The following is a 26,680-nucleotide window of genomic DNA, read 5'->3' as shown; positions in this document are numbered from 1 at the left end:
AAGCTCCTGTTTCATATCTTTTTGTTAGTTTTGATGTTTTTCTTTGCTGTCTGACTTACACAAACATCCCCTTGTCTTTCTCTGAAACTTTACCCCGTTGGTATGTTTTGCATTTTAGCTGAAGAAAAGACACGGCACCATCTGCTGCTGAATTAATTCTGGTTTCATAATATCTGACTCGATCATCCGTTACTGATATTGCTTGGGGCAGGCTGAAATCTGTGATCTTGCTTTCTAGGAAATAAACTTCCCTTTTCACCACTTGTGTTGTAAACACAAACTCATTCTTGGATGGAAGGGAACGAAATCCTTCTTGGACCTTTCCCTTAATGCCATGTATTCCTTGCCAAAAGATGGGTATCTTGAATTTAGGAAGAAGAAATGGCGGTGGTTGGTGTACCTCAGCAGTCTCCTCATGCTTTTGGATGAATTATGTTTTTAGCTTGTCACTTCCCAAAGTTTGTAGAAGACTTGGGAGTTTACTTTGGTTTGAAAAACCATCAAGTTAGTCACTAATTTCCATTTCATGGTGTTTTCTTTGCTACTTATGATCTGTTGGCCTAGACGTTCCTTTATTACTGAACTCCGGGCTTCACATTTTCAGGTTTACTGTGTGACATCTGTAAATTCTTCTGTAGCAGTTGAATGACCCTTGTGCATGGGATCAAGAGAGTCCTTCTCCCACCCTCTGCCTTCTCTGCTTTCCCTTGATTTGCTTTAAGCCTTTTATACATTGCCCTTGCTGCCCACTCAGAGATGGCTGTTGGAATTCCTGCTTTCATGTTAGGTTACCTGGCTACTGCTGGTGAAATCAAGGAACTTTAGGTGCTTTTTTTTTTTTTTTAAAAGAAAATACAGCAGAATACTAAATATCTGTGGTGGCTAGAAAATTTTTTGTTGTGCTAATATTATTCCCATGTAAAACACTTTCAAGAAGTGTCATTTGAACTGTGAACAAGAAAGTTTAATTAGAAATCAAACCAAATCTGAACAAGTCTAACAAGAGGAACTACATGAGCTGTGTCTTTTATTGTGCTCTCTTTCTCTTCTCTTTAATAGTTTAAATTTTTTAAAAAATTTTCTTCCTATTCTTCCTTGGGTTTTTTGTTGTTTGTTTGTTTTTGTTTTTTGTTTGTTTGTTTGGTTTTTGTTCTGTTTTAATTTCCACTTTTCCCTTGTGAAATATATCTGATCCAGTGTAAGGGGAGAAATGCTGCCTTATTTTTCAAAAATGGTCTTGTTTGATGTGTTTATTACAGCAATAAGATACAAATGGAGAATATTGAAAAAATAAGGTTAACATCACAGTGAGTTTGATGCACAGAGAAACAAAACATTCAAAATGTATTCTAAAATGTGAAAACCTGCTGATTCAGATCTTATGGTTGATTAGCATAAAATATTTCCTGAATAGAATCCGAATGGAAATAAAGAGTGAGGAGCGAGTGCCATCTGTTCCTTTATTGCAGTAGTATCCTCAGCAGATTTGGTAGAGTTGGCCACTGCTGGAATAATAATTTTTCTGTGTAAAGAATTTTTTTTCTTTAAATCAGCTGTCAAATGCTGTTTGGGACAGTGCACCCTTTAAGCATCTTTAAGTCTGCCTAACAAAGATGCATGACTTATCCCTTGAGCCTGTTTGCTCTGGAGCTCCAACACAGAAAGCCGAGAGCAACAAGACCTTAGTAAAAGGTTATGATTGTTCGACTATACACAGCAATTTATAGGCATTCAAATTGAACAGTGCACTTCCATTGTTGAATTTAAAAATGGACTAAAGCATTTGTTGTCTAGGTAATTTAATGTCTCACTGTTGGCTCCAGCATTTATGCTGCTGTAGGAACTCTGCATGGTTCAGTTGGTTAGCAAATAACCGTGTCTTTGCCGGACATTTTAGATTTAATGTAATCTTTCCATAGTAGCTCTCGAGTACTCCAGGTTTCTGAAATGCTTCCTCTTGGATATTGTAGCTTTGAAGGATACTTATTTTCCTTTCCCTTTACGTTCAGCATAACTGATCCTGTAAAAGCACGAGTAAAGCAGTGTTTTCAATGTGAGTGAGAGTTAAAGGACTGCAGCATGCTGTATGTAGCATTACCTACCATTCAACTACCAGAGCTGAACACATGGAATGTTATTGATAATAGGACTAGACAGAAAATGTTTCCCTTTTGTGAGACATCTCAGTCTGACACTTTATCTTTTCTGCTGTGTTCTCTTTTGATAATGGAAGAGTTTGATCAAACAAGTTTCTCTGTTTGCTGGGTCTAATCTCATCTGGGGCCTTGAAAAAAGGTATTCCACATCTTGAGTCAATTCTCCAACCTCTTGGTTATTATCTTTAAGCTGTGTATTTTTTCAATGAGCTGGTTTTTTCTTTCCATTTCTAATTATGTTAGTTATCCTTTGCTTAATACTGCTAAAACAAATTTAAGGTGATATATTAAGCTGGGAAGCTGCATAGCTGTGAAGTACTAATGTCAGTCAAGAAACTATATTAAATACAGGATTTGTTAGCAATGTTGTTTAAGAAATTATGCAAATCATCAATAATAGGTGAAAGTACAAAAGAAGAGTTTATCCTCTAGAAATACATTGCAAATGGTGAAATACAGCCTTGTATTACTATGCATGAGAAATTTCCTAGCAAACCTGCAAATGACCTCAAAATTATACATCTCATATTGCATAAAATGTAGAAAGTGGTGTATCTGGGTTCCTTTAAGTATTTGGTACCATGTTGTCTGTGAGACTTCTTGGAATAAAGTGATACAAAGGTAGACTTAAGATGTGTGTGTATCTATTTTATTCAAAATATTTACCTAATTAATTTTGTATTTCAAAGTCAGTAATCCTTAGCATTCATTTTGTTGGGCATTTTTTCCTTAAGCATGGGACTAACTGGGAGATGAGTCTAGAGACCTTTTGTGTCATTCTGAGTAGCTCATTATCCCAAGGTCCTAGAGTTGCTAATCACTCTCTGTGGTATTGATTTACCAACTGCAGCACTGCCTCTATTTTGTGTTTGATTCTGTCATAGGACACCATCCCTGTGTGCCCATCTCCACCTGTATGAGAATACAGAAGGGGTATGAGTGTAGGTTGTAATATCTGTCTTTTTTTTAATATTCTTTTCCTGCTTTTCCTTCCCCATGCTCCCCTGGCACTTTGTTTATTGTCATCTTAGAATTATGTCATAAGATCCTCAGGCCAAAGACGTAGCTTCAAAGTAAACAGATATAAATAATACATGATGTAATATCATGAGAAAACCAACTCTGCTAAAACACCTGAGTTAGTCATTACCTTCTGTGAAAAGTCTTACTGTTAAAAATTCTATATATGGCTTTGTTTCTCCCTCTCCTCTCCACTCATTTCTGTGAAGAGTAAAAAAAAAATATGCCTGTACCAGACACTTTGATCTGGAGGAAGTAGCTGACTACTCTTTTTTTTTTACCTGCTAAGCAAACAATATATTACTTTAGTTGTCACTCTGCATAAGTTGCCCAGGTAAGGTTTATTTCACTCCCTAGTCTCAAATGCATTCTTTTTGAAGTCTGATCTTTAAGTACATGTTAAATATTTTTTAGACTCTAAATGTGAAGCCTTTGAATTTTTCCTTAAAATTATCTTTACATATTACTTTGCAGACGATAGATGTTGATACCTTCTAAATACCTGTATTTCTTCTTTTAGTTACAATTATATCATGCATGTGGATTAGTGGTATATTTGGGAAAGGCTGATGTGTTTAGGAGCAAGCTATTTGGAATGCGTTAAAGATCAGAAAAATATTTTTATGTTGGGCTAAGGGTGGCTAAGTATCTGAGTGCATATTTTCTGGAGGTGATTGAAACAAGAAGGATTCTACTTGTGTTTGAAGAGGCTGCAGATCAGAGAGAAGGCCACCTGTTCAATCTACATCACTTAGAGTCCAGCTTATGCTTCTGTCTAACCTGATCAGTCAGCCCATCACTCAGGAACAATAAAATTGCCATTCTGATCTTTACAAGCAGAACTCTGAGTTCAGCAAAAGTGGATTGGTGTTCAGTAAGCTCTAAAAATGAGATGAGAGATAGGACTGAATTGGTATTTGCAAGCAAACTATTTGACAGTTAAACATTAGTATAATTAATGTTCTTTTTTCTTTTTTGTACTCCCAAAAGGGTTTTGTTTGAAGTGTGGCTGAATTGAGTTTGCTCTTGGGGGATGTGTCTCTGGGGTTTTTTAATATTTGTTTGTTTGATTCATTGTTTCAGCTTTTTGTTTTGTGCATGTCTTTTTTTGGTTGCTCTCTTTCTTTCTTTGTCTTCCTCACACAGTCTTCAAAGTGATCTGCATTGGCCGGTCAACCCACTGTCTTGGCTCTGCATTCCAAAATGTTGCTGTAGATCTATTACATTGTTGTTTGCAAAGCTTGCAGGAACAGATGGACTTCTCATTGTTCTCTAAATGTCAACAAGTGTAGCCCTGGTAGGCCCTGAAGAGGAATCATAGGCTTGTCAAGGTTGGAAGGGACCTCCAAGAAACATGGTACAGCTGAGATTTTCAAATGAAAGTGCTTTGTTCTGTGCTTGCAGCCCCAGAACAGGGCTGGCCCGTGCCATCTGGCCCCTGCTCCTGTTGATTTCCAGCTCTCAGGATGCTGAATGTGGAAATGCCTCCTCGGGAAGAGGGAACTTGCATAGAATGTTGTTGACCTACATCTTGGGAGATACTTGATTAAAAACAAAGGGCTGATGCACTCTCTGCTGCTGCTGTAGGCAAATGTTTGAGGAATGTACACATTATTCATGAGTGTGGAACAGCAGTGTTGCAGTGGAGCAAAAGAAGAAACTCAGTGTATGTAGAACCTGGAGTCTTTACAAAGGAGCAAAGAAATCAGTTTTTTGTTCAGTGCTGCTGATGTCTAGTGGTAGGTTCTGGGTCCTGCTGCTCACAAAAAATGTGGGCCGACTAAGAGGAATTGAAAAGAGGCAGGAAAGGGCTCTTTGTCTAGAAAACATGTCTGGTTCCATATGAGATATGAGGAGTGAAGATTTATAAGAGACACATCCTAAAATACCAAGAGTCATGTATGGAGTGGAAGGGAATAAAATGTTCTTTATGCTCAAGGTGAAGGTGATAAAATGTAGTAGATTTAAATTTCAGTAAGAAAAGTAAAGGAGAGGAGAAAATATTTATTGTAAGGATGGATATTGTAGAATGAACAGACTAGGGAGGGAAATAAATCTGTGCTTTGTCTATGGAGATGTGAAATTCTCCCTATAGGAAACTCTTCAAAACAGTTCAGACTGGTAACTGCCAGGAAGATTTTGGATTAACTGGTTAGTATTTAAATTAAATATTTAATTGAATGTTGAATTAATTAATTGGTTAATTAATTAATACTTTGGTCCAGAAGGGTAGAGTGGGTGAATAAACCCTGACATTCAGAGTTTTTTTTCCACCCCAGTTGTCTGTAATTCTGTGAAGCTGCATGTGGGGTGCCAGGACGTGAATTCAGTACAATTGAATGATCCCATTCAAATGTCAGAATGTGTTCACAGATGTGTTCACTGTCCACATGAACAGTAAAGCCTTACTGATTTGGGAGGGTAAGCCTAGATTAATCCAAGTTTGAAGGGACCTCAGGAGGCCATCTGATCCAGCCTCCCCCTCAAAGCAGTGTCAAAACCAAATTCAGGTGAGGTTTCGCAAGGCTTTGTCTAAAGAGGTTTAGGAAAAACCTCTGAGATAGATATTCATCAGTGTCTCTGGGCAACCAGTACTTGACTGTTCCAATTTTTGATGATCAGATTTCTTCCTTATCCTGAACTGGGAAATCTCTTGATTTGTTTTGTGACCAGGCCCTCTTGTCTTCCCAGTGTGAACCTCAGAAAGGAGCTTGGGCCTTTTGTCTTTGTAATCCTCTCTTCTGCACTGACAGAGAGGAGGCAAGGCCTGGAAGCCAAGAAGACACTGAAGAGCTCTGTGCCTGTGATCTGTTGGAAAGGAGAGATGCGGGGGACACCTTCAGCAAAGGAGGTGCAGCCTCTTCTCCAGTTGAGCTCTGAATATGGTAGATCAGATTCTTGGGGGACTGACAGTCATCCAGTAGTGCTGGTGATAGGGCTGCTGTTAGGAGATAATGTGTTGTAAGCATGCACAGGGTGAAGTACCGGAGGCTTTTGTTGTTTGTTTGCATGGTTGCTGTACTCCTTCTGTGTAAAGTCTCTTCTTTCTCCTCATATGACCCACCACTACCTTTTTGAAGACTGTTTCATGGTAAATGTGATATTGCAGCTGTGAAAGCATTTGGAGTGTGATTCAGGTTGGGCTAACAGTCTTTTTTCCCCAGCAGGAATATGTGGTGCTCACCTGTGTGCATTTTCTCTGCCACAGTTTAAGCTTACTCATTATTTTGACTGAGCTGACTGATGGGAATAGTTACCCTCCATCATTGTTTAATGTTTCTTTACTTTTCAGATGTGCTCTTCTCAGCCATCTTATAGACTAATCTCTTTCCCGTCTTGTACTGTGGCAGTTCATATTTCGTTCTTTCAGTTCTTCTAGCTTGTTCAGACAGTTTCTTCTGTATGGCAGAAAGAAATGTGTACAATAGTCAGTGATTTATCCCATGAAGCATGTGATGTGTGAATACAACCCAAAGCACTGACTATCTTTCCAAATAATTTCTTTGGAAATTATTTTTAATTTGTGCATTATCAGTTTTTGTCTTGTATATGAAGAACAGATTTTTTTCACTTGATTTATTTACTTAGATTTGTGTATTCACAAAATGCGTGTGGAGCGCTGGGCAAAGTTCACATTCAGTTTGGTTTGTATTGCTGGATATCTGCCTAGTATGTGTAAGAGCTGTCTGGTTGAAGTTCAATCTGTTTAAAACAGAGGAATCTATTGGTAGACTGAATAAAATGCTTCAAAGCTCACATCTGTGTCTCTTGAATTTATATGCTTTTGATTTCTCAGATTGTAGCTAGGAAATTGTGCTACTGACTTCCAAGTTTTACCAGTATGCCAAGGAAATATGACTAATTGTAGTCTAGCTGGGCAACTAATTGCTCCTTTTATATGTGTATTCTTTAATTTATACATGCAGTTTTCACCTTAAGAAGACTTCCTTTGTTCAAGGCTGTATGTCTGTCCAGGAAATATCCAGTGGGACAGAATGCTTGTCATGTACTGCACTGCTGTAATAGTTGCTCTCCTGTTTTGCCACCTCCTTGGTGTAGAGGGGGATGGTCACTCCAGCACAGCAAATGTGTATGAGGTCCTTTCCTTTGCTCACAGGTAACTTGAATTGGCATCATGTTATTTTTCTGTTCTGATAATAAAGAAATAAAATGTAGGAGATAACTTTTGTGTTCAAGGAGTCTGTCTCTGCTGCAACTGTTATCAGTGCTGGGAATCCTCTGGATACACTCCTGTGTGTCAGGGTGGGTGCTGCCATAGACCTTTTATGGGTCCTTGCTTCTGTGTGCCAGGCTGAGCTAATCTGTGGTTAGGGAACACTGGCCCCTTCACTTCCAAGACTGGAAATAATTAAATCATCCATGTGACTTGTTTTAGGTATTTTTCTTCAGTAGAGGGTTAAGATACACAGATTTGGAGGTCCACTGCTGTTTATAGGGCCAGCTGTGGTGTTGGAGTAACAATGAACCTGTCTTCTGAGTGTTCCTTCAGTGCTGAGGAGACTCCTATTGCTTGTTGATCTAGGTACAATTGGAGCACAAGGGTATGGTATGTCTTCAGTTACTTTGGAAATAGCTGAGAAGTTTTGTTTCCAAAAGAAACAGACATTCAAAGCTCTCCATTTAGTCCTCCACAGCTAGATAGGGATGCCAAGATAGTGTAGAGCCATGGACTTCCAGTTTCATTGTGAAGTCTGAAAGGTTCAAAGACAGCCAGAAATTGTTTAATCTAATGCATGTCTTTCTGGATATCCTTGTTATTTGCTATTGCATACTTGACTTGCTCAGTTCAGTGTGCTTGAGACTGATGCAAAAATTAGAGGAGAACTACAGATTACACAAGGGATTCTCTTGTGGGGTGTAGGGCCTTTTCTTTTAAAAAAGAAAAGCTATTTTTTGGCCTATTGTTTTTCACATTTCAGTCTTGCTCTAGTTAGTTTAAATTGTTAGCTAAGGTAGGTAACAAAGGACTACACATACCAGATTTCGTTGGGGTGTGGATTTTTGTTTTTTTTTAAAGCCCCAGCAATAATTGCTAGAGGTACTGATTTCTGCTTTGTCAGCAAGTTTTATGTAGAGTGTCACTGTTGGACTATTTTTCAGCTGCTGAGTCTTTGTGTTGCTCCATTTTTGCTGCTGTTGCAAGACCCCTCTGCCAAAACTCCTCTGCCAACTCCACTGCTACAGATTGGAGATAAACAACTTAATGCATTGCAATGCCTGCCAGGGAGCAGAGGGCTGCAGTCTTGTTTCTCTGAACTGAAAACTCTGTGATTCCTTGAGATGAGGATGGCAGTATAGGAAAGACAGAAAAGATTGTATAAATTTTTTCTCCATTCTGACACTTAATGACGTATTGTGTAACCCCAGTCAACTGGATTTGATTGAGAATCTAATTTTGTGTTCTATTAAAAACATTATTGTATTTGAAATAAAACCAGTCCTGACCTCAAATGCCAAGTCAAAGAAATCCTCTCCTTTCATTTGTGCTAGGTAATCCTGCTTCCTGTCCTGAATCTTTCTCACAGTTCCAATTTATCTTGTTCCCATTCCTTAGCCACTGATCCTTGGTTCAGTGGTCTAGAAATGGTTAACTCTAATGGTGAGTTGGGAAATAAGCTATTTGTAGTTTTCTATGCCTTGCTAATTATTCATGTGATTGAGCTTACGTAAGGGCTGCATTACAGTTGCACTTCATTTGATGACAGAGTTCTGTATTTCTGTGTAAACAAAAGTCAAGTGATAAGGCATGGGCAGTCAAAGTCTATAGTTGAAACCAGGGAGAAAACAAACTTTCCTGGGAGGATCTTAAGGTCATGCTATCTGCTTAGCTGTCATGTCTTAAAAAAACCCCCACAAACAATAACAAAAAACTTCCATAAAAACCTACTCCTCTTTTTATTTAAAGAGCTTTTTAAAAGCTGAAAGAGCCTTCTTTGTTATCTTTCTTGCCTTAGCCTTTCTTCAGATTCTGTGGTGAAATCCCTTAAAACATACAATTAACAGTTTGGATAGCATGATGTAGCAAAATATTAAAATTTTAAACAACACAGTTTTCTCTCTTTGACACAAATTGTAAAAACAGACTGTCTTAGAAAAAGTTTAAAGTTCTATTCTGGAGAAACCTGTAAATTCCAGGGAAAAAAGTATTGAGCTATTGATCCCCTCTTAAGACTTTTTAAATACTTGCTGACAATTTCTGTAGAACACCAGTTACCTTAAAAAGTTTTGTCTAAATATTCCATTTTTCTTTCTAAATATCTGGTACCATAGCATATGCTGGAGTAAATGGCCTTTTACCTCTTTTCCCCATCCTTTAAATGTTGTCTGTAGTACTAAGAAAAATTCTTTTAAGTGGAAACAAGGTTGCCCAAAACACTAGAGCTTTGTTACTGTGGAATGATCTTTTCCCTCTTTCCCTTTTTGCTGTAAAAGCAGGGGTGGTAAGTGGCTCTGAGTGCAGCCATGGAGTGGAAGTCAGAGGTGTGGGAGGCTGCTGCCTGATTCATAGCAGTTGGCAATGCAGAGTTTGTAGCTTGTGCTAATATCCAGTCTTCTGGTGCTGGTGAGGAAAACTACCTGAAACAGCTGTAAAGTTATGGATTATTATAGAGATGTATCTGTCTGTAGCTTTTAATAAATGTGTGACCCATTATGAAAGCTTTACATAAACCTCAGTGTAATACTCTCCCTGGCCTTGAGGCACTACCAGTATGCCATTCACACACCATTTTGTATGAACTCAGAGTTTTCCATTTTCTGGTGAGGTTCCTTCTTAGCTCCTGGAAAACCTTGTGAACACTCCCTTCGTGCACTGTCCTCTTAGGTCTCATTCAAGCCAAAGAAGCTCCTCTCTTGTCTGATGTTAAGGGCTTGGAGGAATGAGGTGCTTGGTCACAAATTTTGTGGCAGGTCTGTAACCATCTCAGTTGGTTTACAGATCAGGACTACAGTGAGACAATTACCATAAACTTAAATTTCTAAGGCAATTTGAAACAGTTAATACATGAATACTTAATTTGAAAGCGTCTGTGCTACCTCCAGTGTATGAGGGACTATGAACTCTGATGCAGACAAACCACAAGTGATTTGCATTGATGATTTCTGAGAGCAGCTGGGAAATACCCGATTTAGAAGTATTAGTTGCCAAGAAGAGCTGATTTAATTGAGTCAAGGCAAAAGAAATGGGTTTTGACCTTGAAGCAGCTTGTCAGGACAGACTTCACCTTATGTCCCCAAGGAGCTGTGGCCAAGCATTCAGCAGACAGAAATGATCCCAGGATCAGGTGTTTCTGCTTTGTGTGCACTGGAGCTGAGGGAGACTGGCAGGGCAGTGCCCAGGCCAGCAGCTGCACACAGCAGAGAACTGTTCCAGAAATGGAGTCAGAGCCTCCTGGGCCTGTGATGTAAGATGGAGATAGTTGCTTTCAATCTGTGTGAGCTACCCTGCTGTGGTTTTTTTGTTTGGTTGTTTTTTTTTTTTTTTTTGATGGTTGGTTGTTTTGTTTGTTTTTGTGAAGTGACTTTGCATTAATAGTTTTGGATTTCTGGTTGGATTTGTAATCTTATCAGGGAACCTGAGCTGTAATGAAAAATTAAGCCTAGAGCTAGGACATGAAGCAGAAAGTGCTTAGCCTTGCTGTTAGGCCAGCATAGATAATGGTTGTCTAAAGCAGATATAAGTAGGAAGGAAGGAATTGTTTCTTTATAAACTTTATTCAGAGGATATGCCCTGAGTCTCGTGCAGTTTACATTGTGCTGCATGACCGAGGTGCACTTGTTTCATGGATGTGCTCTGTCCTGGAGCTATTATTTTGGTGAAATGTACCAGTATTAATACTAGTGCTAATTCCAAACTGTAAGCTTGCTAATGCAGCAAGGTTTGCATGCCAGTAGCAATTAAACCAGGAGAATGACTGGATTTCCACAGTGATTTCCACACTGAATTTGTTTAGCCTAGGCAACAAGGAGCTCCTACCTGTCCTAGTGTGGAAGCTAAACAGTTACAAAATCACACAGGGTTTTCTATTTTATTTATTATCAAAAGTGAAGGATATGAAACCAGCCCATGTTTTTCTGATGAGGTAGCAAAGCATTCTCTTTCTCTTCTTAGGTTAAAATCTCCAGTGATATATTGGATATTGTAGTCACTATTTATATAGTGTCATATAAGCCCTTCTGAACTCAACGAAAGGCTGAGCATGTGAAATGGCGCAGCTCAGCCCTAAGCACAAGTGTTATTGCAGAGGAGACCTCTCGTTCTTCTAGCTTTGGGATGTGGATTTTTGTGTGAAACTGGCTTTCCTGTGAGGTTCCAGATTCCAGTGGATTTCTGGATTCAGTGACCTGTTTATTTCAGTATATGTCTACATGTTCCACACAGGGGATGTTGAATTAGGCCCTGATAGACCAGTACCAACTCCAAACTTACTTAACCAGTCAACTGTGATAAATCCCATTCTTTTGACTTCTTGTGTTACTTAAGCTCCAATTATTTCAGCCTTCTACTGGTATTCCATATAAATGTTAAATACTTTCTTGCTAAAATTTTTCCCCTCTCCACCACATCTGAAAGTCAGCCTGCATTTAGCTGAACAAAGGACTATGACCTGTAGATAACCCAAGTTTTGCACCTGGTTGCAGCTTAATGGAGAGTGTTGTTAAGAATGAGTACCAAGAGACTTGCAGACTTCTCAGCTTTGGTGGGGATTGAGGAAGGGTGGGGGAGAGTTTGGGGATTGACAGTTTATATTTATTAAATGCTTCATAATGCTTCAGTTTATTTATGCCTGAAACACTCTCAGAAAAAGAGCATCCAGCATTGTAGTAATCAATCTGTTTGAAGCATGGCTCAGTGTGGGGAAAATGCTATCTACTGAACTTTTAGTGTAGTTTCCTGTATTGTCCTGATTTTAACTGAATGTTTCAAGCCAAGAAAGAGCAGCAAGGTAGTCAGATTTAGGGTGCAGCTTAATACAGTGTCACTGCATAGGAAGAGAAGGATGGAAAATGGTCTCTGTTTCATTCTGTTGCTGCTGGTGTGAATGATTTTGCAGCCTTGCAAATAGAATGAATAGACAAGAAGAAAATAATTACATTTGAGGATTGACATTCAGACAAAACAATATGTAGCTGAAGCAGTGTGACTGGAGAAGGTGGATAACATTGTTTCTTTCTGTTTTGCGAGTTTGAAAACAGACAGTACCAAATAAAGCAAGTGAGTTTTTTTTCCTTACTCCAGAGTTAGGATTTACCAGCTCAGAGCTTTCCGTCGCTGCTTGAACAGTCTACCTTCTGTTTTTGAACAGAGCAACTTCTGTTCATTAGAAACAGTCAACAACAAATATGAAGAAATTTTCTGCAGTTTGCTTTGGGACTTGGCGTATCGGGTGTTATGGATACAACGTGGGGTTTTGTGTTGATTTTTTTTTCCTTTGGAAGGCGTGGCAGAAAACTCATACAGTGGTTTTTGTTCCAGGAATGTTGCTTTGAAAGTTAACAGAGTGAAGGCACTATTCAGCACAGATTATTGAAACACTGTTTTTAGCTGTCTTGTCCCATTGTAAAGTCTCTGGTTATTTTAGTAGTGTTAGCTAAGCAATCATTTCAGTAATGATTAATGACAACTGGTAATTTTTTTTAAACTGACCTGACCCTCCTGTTCTTTTGTTTTATTATTTAGCTCTAATTACTTATGAAGTGGGTTGTAGCTTTACCTATGGGTATGTTGGTAACTCTGTGTTTGTTTTGAGTTGGTGAAATGTAATTATTGGACTTGTGGCTCAGAGGTGTCAAGCAACCGACTGCCCTAAACTTGAGAATATACAACTGGGAAGGCAGTGTTTCTGTATGGAGGGGAAAAATGAAAACAATTTTCAGAGTTACATTAATCTTGCCCTGAACATGTAGTGATTTGTGTGCTGTAGCTAGAAGAGCTGGGAGTGAATATGTGTGCTTGTTTAGAAAGGAAAGGGAAATCTGGGTAAGGGAGGCAATTAAGAGTTTTTGCTGCAGACATAGCAAACCTTATAACTTTGTTTAAAAATAACAGTACCTATTTTTAAAAACTAGGCTGCTTGGAAGAAGTAGTGAACTTCTGGAACAAACATCTTATTGAAGAGCAAGAAATTGAATGAAGCCTAGTTTTGGCATGACTGACAATTTTTTGGTCATCTGGATAGCCTTGCATTACATCAGTTCTTTGCTCTATTCAAAAAAATTATTTTCCTATTGTGAATAAACACTTTTTTTTTCTTGCTTATTTCTGAATATATTTATGGTACTTATCAATGCTTTTAAGAAATCAAGTATAAGTTGTAATGTGTGGAAGTTCCTGAATGCATGTTCTTATTCTTAAAATATTTCACTTAATTGCATTAAATAATTGTATTTTGAAATTATTTATTTGACTTTGCAGATAAATATTTTTGTATGTGAGGGTGTGCAAAAATAATGTTACTGCTCTGCAAGATGGAATTTTCAAATTTTGAACCAGAAATCCACTGTCATTTCTGTGCCTTTATGTGGGTCACTTTTTGGGTCGCTTGCTGATGTCATGATGCTGCTGGCAATGTTTTTGAAACCAGCTGTCTCACAAAATAGTGCTTTTAGTAAAGTTTGACTCTGGTAATTAAACATTAGTTACAAGTGTGCTTTCTAAAAAGAGTTGACACCAACCACATTTTTGTTGACTGATGTTCTTTTTACAGGTTTAGTGTATTTGTATATGTTGGGCTGATTGGTTGCTGGCATACAAGAGGTATCCAAATTATCTCAAAATCCCTGTAGCTGTATCTCAAATCCCTGAACTGTAAATGTGACTGAATTTAGGTTTGGATGTACTCAAGGCAGTGGTTTAGTGGTTTTTGTGGTTTAGTGTTGTTTGATGGTGTTGTGGATGTTTGTTGTTGGATTTGTTTGGCTTTGTTTAGGTTTTTGTTTGTTTTGTTTTTAATTCTTCCCCCTTTTTGCTGTTGGACCTAAATAAATGTTATTCTGTAGCTTGGTAAGGCAGCAGTGACTACAGTGGTTTGGGTGGTTGGATACCCCATATTCACCACGTTACTTTTGACAGTACGTTACTTTGTCAGTTGAATACTGACACTAATATTTCTGGAAGCAAAGTGTCTCTAAGATCCTGGCAGCACTTGTTATCCTGGTTCAGGGATACTAGCCTGCTGGGCTATGCACTCTTCATTAAAGGCTTCCTTAAACTTTTATTTTTTTAAACTTTTTTTCATCTGAATTTACTTATAATGGTATTTGTTTAGCACATGTAAGCTCTGTTAAGCATTCAGTCATGCTGCAGAAAGTTGCTACAGGAAGTGTATTCCTTTTCCTGCTGCTGCCCTTGTTACATAATTAGTACCAGGCTCTGGTGAGCTTTACCAGGCAGTGACTCAGCCACTCCTCACAGCTGTGAGCCCCAGAGCAGGAATGATGAGGCTGCTGAGTTTCATGCTGAAGCTATATTTTGGAGGGAAAAAACCTCCATAATTTGCAAAAGAAATACAGGGTGTCATTCTCTTTCTTTGGTATGTAGAGTTGCTTTCTTCATGAATCCTTACCCTCAGAAGGATATGCTTGCTGGCTTAATTGGCCTCCTGGATCCATGAGGGCTGTAGTTGTAGACACTGGTCTGGGGACACACAAAAAGACCTTTATTTTCCCTTTTCTCTTGAATTTGTGACCTCTATGTTCTTTAAATGTTGTAATCAGGTACTATTGCCATAAATCTTTCATCATAATAATCTATACTAGCCTTCATTATTGTAAGTGCTAGTGATTGATGTGAAACACCACCAGTGAAATGAAGATGTGTTCCATACTTCTACGCATGAAATCTGTAGTCTTAAAAGCTAAAATATATTTTTCAATCGAAACCTTTAATTTACAAGAATCAAGTGCAGTCATTGTCAGAGGGACAGATCTAAGATGCAATTCAAAGGCAGTACTGTCCTTAATTTGTTTTGTGGATATTGAACTTGGTATATAAACATATGCACAGCCATCAAATTGCAGACTGGTTGAACCCTCTGGTAAACTATAGTTTTAGTGATAAGGAGCAGCCATCCAAATCCATAGCCACAGATGGTTCTGCTTCCCTGAGTAAATGTTTTAGTTACAATTTCCCTTGATTGTGTATTTGTTTTGTTGGTTCAGAAGACATTTCTTTGATTCCTGATTGGCCTTTTGGAAATGTTAGGTTCCCAGACCACCTGGGGAAACCTGTTGTTTATGTCTGAACCAAGTATTTGAGATGTCTCTGCTGTTCTGCCAACTGTGGGTGATGTCCACAAGTGCAGTGTAAGCAGACAAAAAGATGAAAGTGTACACAGGGCTTTCTTAGACTGAAAGCTACCTCTCAAATAAAAACTGAAATGACTTAGCACCTTCTGGAGTTCCTTATTTTTCTCTTATTTAAAGGTGATAAGGATTCTCAGGGATTTTATTTTCAGAGTTAATCCTTAGAGGAGAGGTAGCTAGTGAGTGACCTGTTTATTTCAGTGCATGTCCGCATGTTCCATGCAGCATGGTGACCAGAGCTTGAGCTAATGCCAATCACACTGTAGTGCAGCTGAGTGCTGTGTTTCCTTGTGCACCAGAAATACTTAATCTTGCTTCTTACTCTCGAGAATGACTTGTTCATGCTCCCTGATGGGGAAGGGCAGTTGCTTGGGGCTAATCAGCTATGTGGAGATCAGGTAATTGTAGTCCCTTTCAGCACCAGGGTGCATTTGACCCTTTCAGCACCAAAGCATGTTTGACCTCTGATTGCTGTGACCAAGGTCTCTATTCTGCCACTTCATTGCATGATACAGGCATGTCTGCATTCCTGTATGGTATGAAATTAACTTGGAATTTTACTTTTAGGAAGGTCTAACTCCTTCTTTCATTTCTTGCTCATAAACCACACATACTTCAAGTTTTAGCTCATAAGTTATACTTTGCTGCATTTGCTTAGCTCTCATTTTATCTTAGATAATGTGTTATTTTTTCTTCTACCTTTTTGAGACAGGTGACACATATAACAATAGATTGGTTAAGAAAACCAAGGCAAGTAGCACAATAGAACAATTTAAAAAAACGTTTGCCTTTGGAAAAGGCACTTCTGTTTGGCTTTACTCAAGCTGCACTTGGATCTGGAGGTGTGCCAGTCCTGTGCTTGGCAGGCATGTGGAAGCTTATAGTAGTGCAGCTTTTCCATCAGAGATGACCTTGTCTTGAACTAGAAATAACCCAGGCCAGTACAAACCCTGCAATACAGGTCTCCCTTCTCTCTCTCTTAAAAGCCAAATTTTTCTCAAACGTTGTGAATTTCTTTGCTCACTAGAGAGTAAATTAGTTCACAATAAAACCGCACAAAGATTTGTGTGAATGTGTGCATTCATGTTATCAAGAAAGATGCTGGAGGTCTTCTGGAGGATCTGCTAGCCCTCTTGTGGGTGTGGTGTGAGGAAGGAAGCATGCAGAGCAGTAGGAATTATGTGAAAGCAAGCCTTGGTGTTTCCCCTCTGCATTTTCTTTTCCTAGCAAAAGTGTGGGGCTGTGCCTGCCAGTCTGGGGATACCATCTGTGTTGCACAGCCTGCTAGGCTGTTACAGAATTTCACAAGAATTAATCTGAAATCACAGTGCTAAGCTGTGTCCTGGCCATGGTGGCTGCCTGGAGATACAGCTATTGTATGGCTCTTGAAGCAAGGCAAGCAGCAGCCTGTGGAACTGCCTCAGCCTGGCACTGCCAATGTCATCTCCTACATGAGCAGCTAATGGCTGTGGGACCTGACCAGACCCAACTTACTGAAAAGGGTAATTGTTTCATGAAATTAAATTTGTGTGTAAAAATAAAAAAAAAATATTGAGGAGGTAGAGTTTGAGCGTATGAGAGAACTGGACAAATCTAATTATGGCAGTGGTATATTTCCTCGATTTAATTTTGTTCTGGTTTTCCGTGTGTTGCTTTCTCATTAAATGCAAACTGGAAGAGACAGTTTGCAGCACTGGAACAAAATATTTTCTGCAGATGTTTTTGAATATAATTTTTTTTTGGTGTGTATTACAGTAAGTTAGCTATTGAAAATGTTATACCTCAGAGCCCATTTGGTAATTTAGTGGATGGATGTTTTAAGTTAAGGCTTAACGGTCGTATTTAATGGCTACACATTTTGAAGGGATGCTAATACCTTTTTGTCAGTATCTTAATAGGACTTTGGAGTAAAGTTGGGACCCGTGTAGATCCTGCATAAGCTTTTGTCACCGTCCTTACTGCATTTTTTAAAAATATCCTAGACTGTTTCAGGAGGTTTTATTTCTGGTATTGTCAATTGTATAGTTGCCATTGTATTGAAATGCCTTTAGACACCAAGAAGTTTTCAGGTACATCAGGTAGGTTAGTGTTAGTACATGTGCAAAAGATCTGCTTCCCTTGTGCTTGCCAGGAGGTGTAAGTTTAGGCTGAGAACACCTGGGCTCTGGGCACGCACCTGCTGGCAGCCCTGGGCTCAGTCTGGACCATGGCAGCTTCGGAGGAACAGCGATGGGAGCAGTGCCCAATGTTGGGTAAGAGCGATGCAGCTGCAGTCCCAGTGAGGCAGTGCTGCTTGCCCTGGCTGGTGGCTGCTGTGTGCCTGGGCCTCTGGCACAGGGTGAAGCAGCTTCCTGGGGTGGGAGCTCACCCGTGGCAGGGGGAAGGACTTGGCCATGTGCTGGGTGGCTGAGCTGCTGAGCCGTGTCTCATGTGGTCACTGTAGTCTGTAATTGCATGTCCATTTTTCCATCTTGACACCAGTGCATGTAATACCAGTGATTGATACTGTTACTAGGGGGTTATACCGTTAGTGATGCCACTATTCAGAAACTCTCAGTAGGTGACAGTTGCTGGTACAAGGCTAAAGATTTGTTCCTGCACCCTTTTTGCTGTTTTAACAGGAGATAAACCTGGAGTTTCTCACATGCCAGATCTTTTTGTATCCTTAAAGCTTGCTGAGAAGTGCAGTTGAGATGAGTGCATTCAGACATTATAGTTATGGTCTCATTTGAAAGTGATGCTAATCACAGAACAAGATTCCAGTGTGGGCAAGCAAAAATACTGAAAAGTTTATGCAAGCCTAAATATCAGGTATCTTTGAGATGAAACCTGCTTAGCTTTCTTTACTCCCTGTTTGCTCTGAAGGGAATTTAATGGGAGTGAAATGATGAGTGTAAATTTAAGGGAGTAGTAAGGTGAGGGAATTCTGATGCTCAAGTAAGAGTTGGAAGCTGTTTTCTTCTGGTTTGGGGCAGTTTTTGTCTGTTTCCCAGTTCATATTGCCTGCTATGCTTCACTAAGTATTTCATTAGCTGTTTCTGGATTTAATGTTTCATATACCTACATGTGAAAATTAATTGTGTAAAATTTAATAGGCTTAGTGTAGTAGAGAAGTATTGGAGAGTCTTGGGTTTACAGGTTAACTTGTTTCCTGCTCAGCCTAGCACGTGGTTTGAATTTATGCTTTTCTGAGCAAGATGAAAACAGCCCTTGCCCCACAGAGCCTTTTTAATGAAAAAGAGCTTTACATGGGGCTTCAGAATAATCTTTTTTTTCCAACACACAGCTTCTGGATAGTCATTGCAGTCTGAAAGATTAACCTATGATTTTTTTTTCTGCTTTGCTTTCTGTAAAACAAGAATAATTTGATTCTTTGCCCTTTTTAGATCAGTCATAGAAGTTCTTGTGTGCTTACTGCTATTAGATGTGCTGAGAAGGCATATGGTAAACACTTTGATTATTACCCTTTGTTAGAGCTTACAGTTCATCTCATGAAGATGCAAATTAAAAAAATCTCTGGTCTTGTTTAGTGTATGAAATAAGATTAAGGGGTGACGTGATCATAGATGGTTAGAGATTGCTTGGGTAAAATTAAATAATTGAGAGGTTTTTAAATAAACAGGCACAGAGGTAAAATTGTTTAGTAGTGAAAAGGGATGTGTGTGTATGTGTATATATATATATATAATCCTTATATATGCATGTAGTTATTTATGTAAATAACATATATATATTTAGATCACTGGGACAATTTTTCATCCCTAGAAGTAAATTTAGGATGCTTTTCAAAGAGATATTATGATATTATCTAGTTTAAACAGGAATCAATTCTGTAAAGTCTGATGTCTTGCATAACACAGGGTATTGGTCTGATGATGACTGTAGTCCCTGAACTGTATTATCTGAGCCTGTTCTAGCTGACAATACTTTTAGCAGAGACATTGTGCCCCTGCTCTGCTGAGGGATTAGTTCCAGTACAATACAGTGCATTACTGTGCAACCGCTGGCTGGTTTAGCACTCCCTAATTTGACAACTTGTCCCAGTGTGCTGAGGCAGGAGAGATTTAGGGGATTAAGTTTCATGTGTGTGGCCTGGAGGTGCTGCAAAGTACATGTAAACAAGAATTGGGTGTGTTCATGCTTTGGAGAGGAGCAGAGGGAAGGATGGAAAGCAAAATGTTGTTTGGGAAGTTGCCACATCTGAGGAGATGTGATTGGAAATAGGTAGAAAACGCCTGATTGTCTGCAATTAAGAGAGTAGCCTGAAAAACAGGTGGGGTAGGGCCATGTAGAAGACAAAATGGGTGAAGTCAAATTGGTCCTGGAGAAAAATCTCAGTGGCAGACTGCCAGACCACAGGCTGGGTGAGAAGAGATGACCAGAATGAATTCTTTCACATTTTTAAAGTGTGGGTGCTGCCTGCTCTGCTGGCAGAAGTGACCACATTAAGACGCGAGAGTGGAAAATGTTTGACTGTAAGCAGAAAGGAAAAAATCACTTTCCCAGTTCATGTATGGGATGGAGAAGGAGGAGATGTTCCTATAGGCAGTGCTGGAACTGAATCTGACTTCTATGAGGACTTCTATGTGCTGGACCACACACTCAGTGTGTCCATTTAACAGGTTTGGGTGATGCACTCACGTTGTTTGTAAGTGGCCAGAAATCAGGTTGAAGGGGAGGAATCTCTGCTTACTCATTGAGGACATCACATTAGCTTAATGGCAAACTGTTCTGGTTTGAAAGCAAAACCAGTGAGAGACTCCAAGTCAGAAATACAGTTTATTAGGAAAAGGGAAAAAATCCAAATACATGCAATAATACAAAAGAAAAACCACTGACAGAGTCAGAATGCAGCCTGACACCCTGCTAGTTAGGGTAGTGGCAGCAGTCCAGATTAAATGGTCTTGTTGAAGTGGTGATCCTGTGGAAACCATCTGGTAGCTCTTGTCCTCTGGAAACCAGTGGGTAAGGACAGCATTCCTCTGGGAATCCAGTGGAAAGACTGCTTGTTGTGTCCCAAATCCCAGACTATATCCAGGTGGGGATGCTTAGCTCCTCCCTCCTGGGTGGAGCATCTCGCAATGGGCTGATATCATTCTATGAGTCATGCAGTGGGTCCATTTAACAGAAATGGCTCCCAGAGGGAGTTAGGATCCCTGAGTCATGTGGAAAAGGCATTGATGGGCCCATTAACAGGAGATAAGGAAAAAACAATGCTCCTCCTGGTTTCAACAGCTCTTGAGGATGGGAATAGAACATATCTTTGTATTGTAACCTAGGACACAAACTTAGCAAGAGAGCTGTATAGATTTCAGAGCATGAAGTATCCCTTGAGGAGGCCTCAGGCTGGTGATGAAGGTTTGTTGTTTGCACATCTCTTTTGGGGGGAGATGTCATTCAAACCTGATGCAGTCATGATCTGTTTCTGCTACCTCTCAGCTCCACAGCAGGGTGGGACATTGTGTAAGAGCAGTGACAGAATGAGAAGGGAGTCTGTCTTTGGTGTGAAGCTTCCCTGTTGTGGTGAGACGTGCTTTGTTTTTCCTTTGTGTTTCCTAAATGCTGGTAGAATGCTGCTTTTTCTCCTAGCACTGCCTTCAGATTTAGTGGTAAGTTAGGGAGGAAGGACCCCATCATCACTGCTGGATCTCTGTGTTACAACCAGGGGAAGTGGCTGAGCTGGTGAGAAGCTGCTAGCAGTGCCACAGATGCCCCTCAGCTCAGCTGTGGGCTGGTTGTGCTGGGCTGATGTGTGCAGCTTGCTGTTGAGCAGCAGAGCTCTGGGAGGAGCTGCCTGGCTGCGGGCAGGACCTGGCCCTGGCTGGGAGGAATCTCGTGGGAAGTCTCTGCTGGGCGACATTGAAACTGCTCGCCTTACAGTCCTGTCATCACTGGAATAACTATCATGCAAATCATTGATATTTTAGGCATGCTGTTCCTTTTCATCGTCAGTCAGCCTTTACTTAGTAGTAGAAGGGAGAAATTTATTTGGCACCTGTCATAATTGCATCAGTTCATCAGTGTAGAAAATTAATTTTCTTTCAAGCGTAGAATAAAAACATATGAAGAAGAAGCTTCTTAAAAAAACTCCTTGACTTCATTCTGCAATTTGTTGCTAAAAGCCTTTTTGGAACTGGGGACAAGTTGTGTTTTTGGGATGCACTAAAGCTTGCTTGATGTTGAAAATGTGTTTCCCATCTAGATTTCTAGAAGAGACCTTCCCAAGCTGTTTTACTCTGGAAGGCAATGAGACATGCCTCTGGACCTTTATGAGCCTTCAGAGTTCATTCCTGTAAGGACAATTAATGGCCTCTGTGCTGGTGCACTGGATTAGTGAAAGAACAAGAGTGCTTAGTCTGAAAAAGGAGCTTGCCCTCTGACTGACTTCACAGCAGTAGAAGAAGGCAGCAGAATAACCTACTGAGTAGGCATTTTCAAACTATTGTTTTAGACATCAAGCTGCAGTGTTTTATTTGCTTGACCTTCCAGTTGTGTAGAATGCTTTTAGAAAAGGCGTATGATTAATTTTTCTTTGAAGACTTTCTCTACTTAGAAATAAAAGCTATTTTATTACCAAAATTTCCTTAATTTAGAAGGAAGTAAATGTATTACAAGCTTCTGTACATATTTATCAGATTCTGTGTTCAGTCAACACAGGTACAAGTGGATCAAGTTGGTTGTTACTGAAGGAGCTATGTAAATCCTGTATTACTTTTAGCATTCTTATTTCATTTAAAGAAAAAAAAAACTCCTTATGATGTTGTTAGAGAGAAAATTTGACCTATATTATATACTTTGCGTCCTTAAATGCAAATGCTAGTTGTAGACTATTTATGCCTGTTTTGCACATCATATAATCTTTAATGATGTTTTTCAAAGGTTTAGCTAATTTTCACTTTACACGAGAGGGTAAGCTGACAAGGGTGGTACCTCCTGATCATTAAAGAAGTTTCTATACTGGAATTAATGTGTACAAACCATACAGATAAATTAAGGTTACTCTCCAGTGTCATATGTGGGATGTAATGAAACCTTCAGAATAAAAAAATCTGAAAAATACTCTTGACAGCAGTGCACATCCCTCAGTGAAAAATTCAGAATCTGCAGTAAAGAGTAGATTGATCATGCTCTGTGAGTTTTGGTGGTTTTTTTGGTATCTTTTTTTCAAGCAGGGTATTTCTAACTTTATCTAACATGTACATAATTAGTCTGCAGCAATCCACTCATTTGTTGGAGACAAGCTCTCTCTGTATCAGCAGGTGTTGGCACAGTCCCAGTAGATCAGCAGGTAGCTTTGGGCCCTTATGCTCCCATTAGAATTTGGAACAAGTTTTATGTGTTTGGAGTTGAGCATTTTGGCTTAGTTTCCTCTGAAGGGGGTGTAAATTGTGCACATCGAAACTGGTCTGTCATCCAAACCAACATGTAATATCTGAAAATGTTGGGGAATTTGCCTCAAGGCAGCACAGCTACTCTAAAGAGAGCACTAATGTCCCTTAAAACATGGAATATGAGATGAATATGTGCCTTTAAGTATACTCTGTGCCTGTAGCCACACAGAAGCTTTATCTAATTGGAAGGTCAGTATAAAATATTCCATGTTTCTGTTTGTATGTAGCTGTACTGCATCTTTTTATCGTTCTTATTAGCCCTCTTTGTCGCATCTTTTAAGCTTCACACTGCGCATGTTTTGGTGTGGGTTTTGTGTGTTTGGGTTTGGTTTGGGTTGTTTTTTTGGGGCTGCTTTTGGAACTTGGAAATATCTTTTTAAAAAGGTAGCTTTGTAAGCAAATTATTAGTTACTTACAGCTAAGAGCAGTGTGTTAAGTGAGCCAGAGTTTTTCTTCTTGATAGTTAATCATTAAACCCATGGAATCACAAGCTTCTGCAGTCATTATTAGTTGTGAGGCCAGTACATGAATTCAATTTGATGAGGCTGCAAGAGTGTTAAGAATGCGGAGGAATTAGTAAAATTATAGAATATAAGAAGTTCAAGCTATATTCTACAAGTTACTTTGTAAAATAAGAAGCTGAACAAACTGAAATAAAAGCTGAAATTTGCCTTAGAGGGGAATAATGAGGAATGAGACACTCTTACCTTTAGAACTTGTTAAATATTGTTCTTTTTCTGTTGTCTGAAGGTGTATTTCACTGAAACCAAGCATTTCACAGAAGTGTTCTGGTTGTACAAGTTCCTTTTCTGACAAAAGGAAAGAAGCAATGTAGCCTTTTCTTTGCTGTCATTGCTCTCACAGCAAGGAGGCTTTCATTTGAGATGATACCAGAGAATATTCTGAATTGGTAGGGACCCATAAGGATCTTCAAGTCCAGCTCTTGAGTGGATGGCCCATATAGAAACTGAAGCCACAATCTTGGCATCACTAGCACCAGGCTCTAACCAGCTGAGCTAGGTGTTGGTGGGTCCTTGCTCCCAAATTGCTATTTAAACTCTCCTGTATTTTTTTTTCACATTTAACTTGCTTGTAAAAAAAGTAAAATTACTGTTTTTACAATGAAAGCATGCAGAAGTTTGATAAAACTGGAAATCTTGATTTCCAAGTCTGAAACAACATAGAAAAGTGACTCTTCAGTAATGCATAATAAACATACAGAAACATTCAGAGTTCTGGGCAGGTCATCAGCTTGAAGTAGGTGAATCTTCAGAAAAGATGGTGTCATTTGCATGGGCAGTTTTATGGCTGATGCAGTCTGTACTGTGGCTCAGACAACCAAAATCCTTCTGGCTTGGTGAAGAGAAATTCTCACTTCTCAGTCATTAAGGAATTCTCAGATCCCTTCTTTTTATTCTATACTCCTCTTTTTGATTACGAGAATTTCTAATAGTTCTTTTTATCTCTTCCAAAACAGAATTAGACCTCAGTTAGCCAAAGAGAAGATTGAAGGATGCCATATCTGTACATCTGTCACACCTGGTGAACCTCAAGTGTTCTTGGGAAAAGATAAGGCCTTCACTTTTGATTATGTCTTTAACATTGACTCACAGCAAGAAGAGATCTATGTACAGTGCATAGAAAAGCTGATTGAAGGTTGCTTTGAAGGCTATAATGCCACTGTCTTTGCTTATGGCCAGGTAAGCTTCACAATGTCGTTTTAAAGCATTTATTTTGGAATAAACAGTGTTTTGAAACTGATTTTTCTCTTAAATTTCTGAATGCATTAATCTGGTTTTAGCATCGTGGGTTTATTTTCAATGAGTTACCCTCTAGGAGAGTGTTAAGTTTATATAAATTCTGTTCAGACTGGCAGTTGAAACACAATATATATATAGGCCACAGATCTGAATTTAATAGTAATGCTGAAAATAGTATCAGTCCGTATAATTCCTGAATTCACCTCAATGCAGCAATACAAATTATTGACCTACTCACTTGCACTATAGAGATAGGTTCTACTGAGATTCTTTTCTGAGCAACTTTTCAACCCACTGCATTTTTAGAGACTTTTGGGAATAGGAGCTTTTTAAAAATAGATCCTGGAGAACTTCAGGCCACATTGTTTGCTTGTGGGCAAAATGTAGAGATCAGATTCCAAAGTCAGAGAACCTTTCATCGAGAACACACCCTCTTAGTACACTGGGCACACTCAAAGCTGAGCACAATGTAGACAGTGTTACTGTCTTCCAAATATTTCTTTACAAGTTGATTGTATAAAATGTGGTCTTGGATGCTGAATTTCACCTGTTAGGTGTTGCATCTCAAGTTAGCCAGGTGAAGTCTATTTCTAGTCAAACAAAGCAGTTTGCAGATCCAGTTTAGCAGATTATGTTCAGCTGTGTGATCCTATCTTTGTCTTAGACTTGGCCCACTAATTAAGTGAAAACACTACACTACCTTGACTTCTATTGGACTTAACATTTAATTAAATTATCTTCCTAGTGAAGATAGAGCTTGTATTCTTTAGTATAAAGTGAGAACAATGGGAATATAATACCTGGGATATTCAGACATCTTAATTAAGGGAGTCATTTGATCTACTTCAGTAAAGAATTGCAAATGCTGCTTTTACCTTCAAAATACACGTTTCAATTAACAGCCTTGGTTGGAAACATTAACTCATCTTTTGACCTAGAGGAGACAGCTCAAGGCTGATGTGGACTGGGTAGGGAGAGTTTCTAGGGGAAGGGTTATGAAAGATTGAACTGCTCTCTGCCTGCTTGTATGTGATCTCTGGATAAACAGTAGAGTTTGTCCAAATTCTGCTGTTTATCCATTTTCCAAAGTGACCTGTTGTTGTGTGTGTTAATATTGTAAAGATGGCAGGTTGATGTGAACGTTAGTGTGCACAAACTGTATTTCTGTGATGATTTGGTGCTATTAACATGTTCTAGTGACTACTCCTTTTTCAAATTAGACAGGTGCTGGCAAAACATACACCATGGGCACTGGATTTGATGTCAACATAACAGAAGAGGAGCAAGGCATTATATCACGTGCTGTTAAGCACCTTTTCAGATGTATTGAAGAAAAAAAACAAGGTGCTATTAAGCAAGGACTTCCACCTCCAGATTTTAAAGTGAATGCACAATTCTTAGAGGTAAATATAATCCACATTTGTGGATGTAACTTTATGAGGATTTTTTGGTAGGTTTTTTTTTTTTAGAAAACCAATTAAATGTTTTTTCTGGTTGCTTCTTTTAAATTTTCTTTTCTCCCAAGATGTTTTGAATTAACATATAAGATTTCACAAGGAAAATGTATGGGATTTGCTTCAGCTCTTCAATTTATGAAAAAGTCCTTTTATCTTACTCAAATTATTTTACTACTTCCCTTTATAGTGTTATTTTGAAGTATAGGAATATTTGTTTGTCATCATTTATCCCTTTCTGTTTGTAGGGCTGTTGCTCTTGCCTATTGGTAATTCTTGACACAACTTTAAAACAAAAAATTATAAAAGCCCCCTAACTCTACTTTGTGGCTTCAAGTAGTGACCATGCTTTGCCTGCTTTTGTCACTTTGTCATAGATATCTTTAGCTTTCAAAATCTGTGTGGCAAAACTGCTCCCCTTGTACTTTCTTGTAGACACAGTTACTGGTAAGGGGCCATAACATGTGTAATCTTTCTGACCTGCAGCAGCTGTTGCTTTATGCCTTGTAGGGTTTATACTGTGTCTCCTGGCTGTGGAACTGCTCTTTAAATTGATTGATTTGGGTGTAACGTAT

The 26,680-nt window shown here is 39.0% G+C and overlaps 1 protein-coding gene across 5 annotated transcripts in view; it reads left to right on the top strand.

Moving 5' to 3' along the window:
• KIF21A (kinesin family member 21A) overlaps positions 1-26,680 on the top strand; it is an 86,232-nt gene that overhangs the window by 5,175 nt on the left and 54,377 nt on the right. For all 5 annotated transcript variants that reach the window (XM_030961124.1, XM_030961127.1, XM_030961126.1 and 2 more), the window contains exons 2-3: positions 24,369-24,591; positions 25,872-26,054. In XM_030961124.1, the coding sequence (XP_030816984.1) occupies positions 24,369-24,591; positions 25,872-26,054 (406 nt within the window). The remainder of the gene's footprint in view (positions 1-24,368; positions 24,592-25,871; positions 26,055-26,680) is intronic.

This window comes from Camarhynchus parvulus, chromosome 1A (genome assembly GCF_901933205.1).
Source record: "Camarhynchus parvulus chromosome 1A, STF_HiC, whole genome shotgun sequence".
NCBI lineage: Eukaryota > Metazoa > Chordata > Aves > Passeriformes > Thraupidae > Camarhynchus > Camarhynchus parvulus.
Note: the sequence above shows the minus strand (reverse complement) of the source record. Positions and strands in the feature narration are given on the sequence as shown.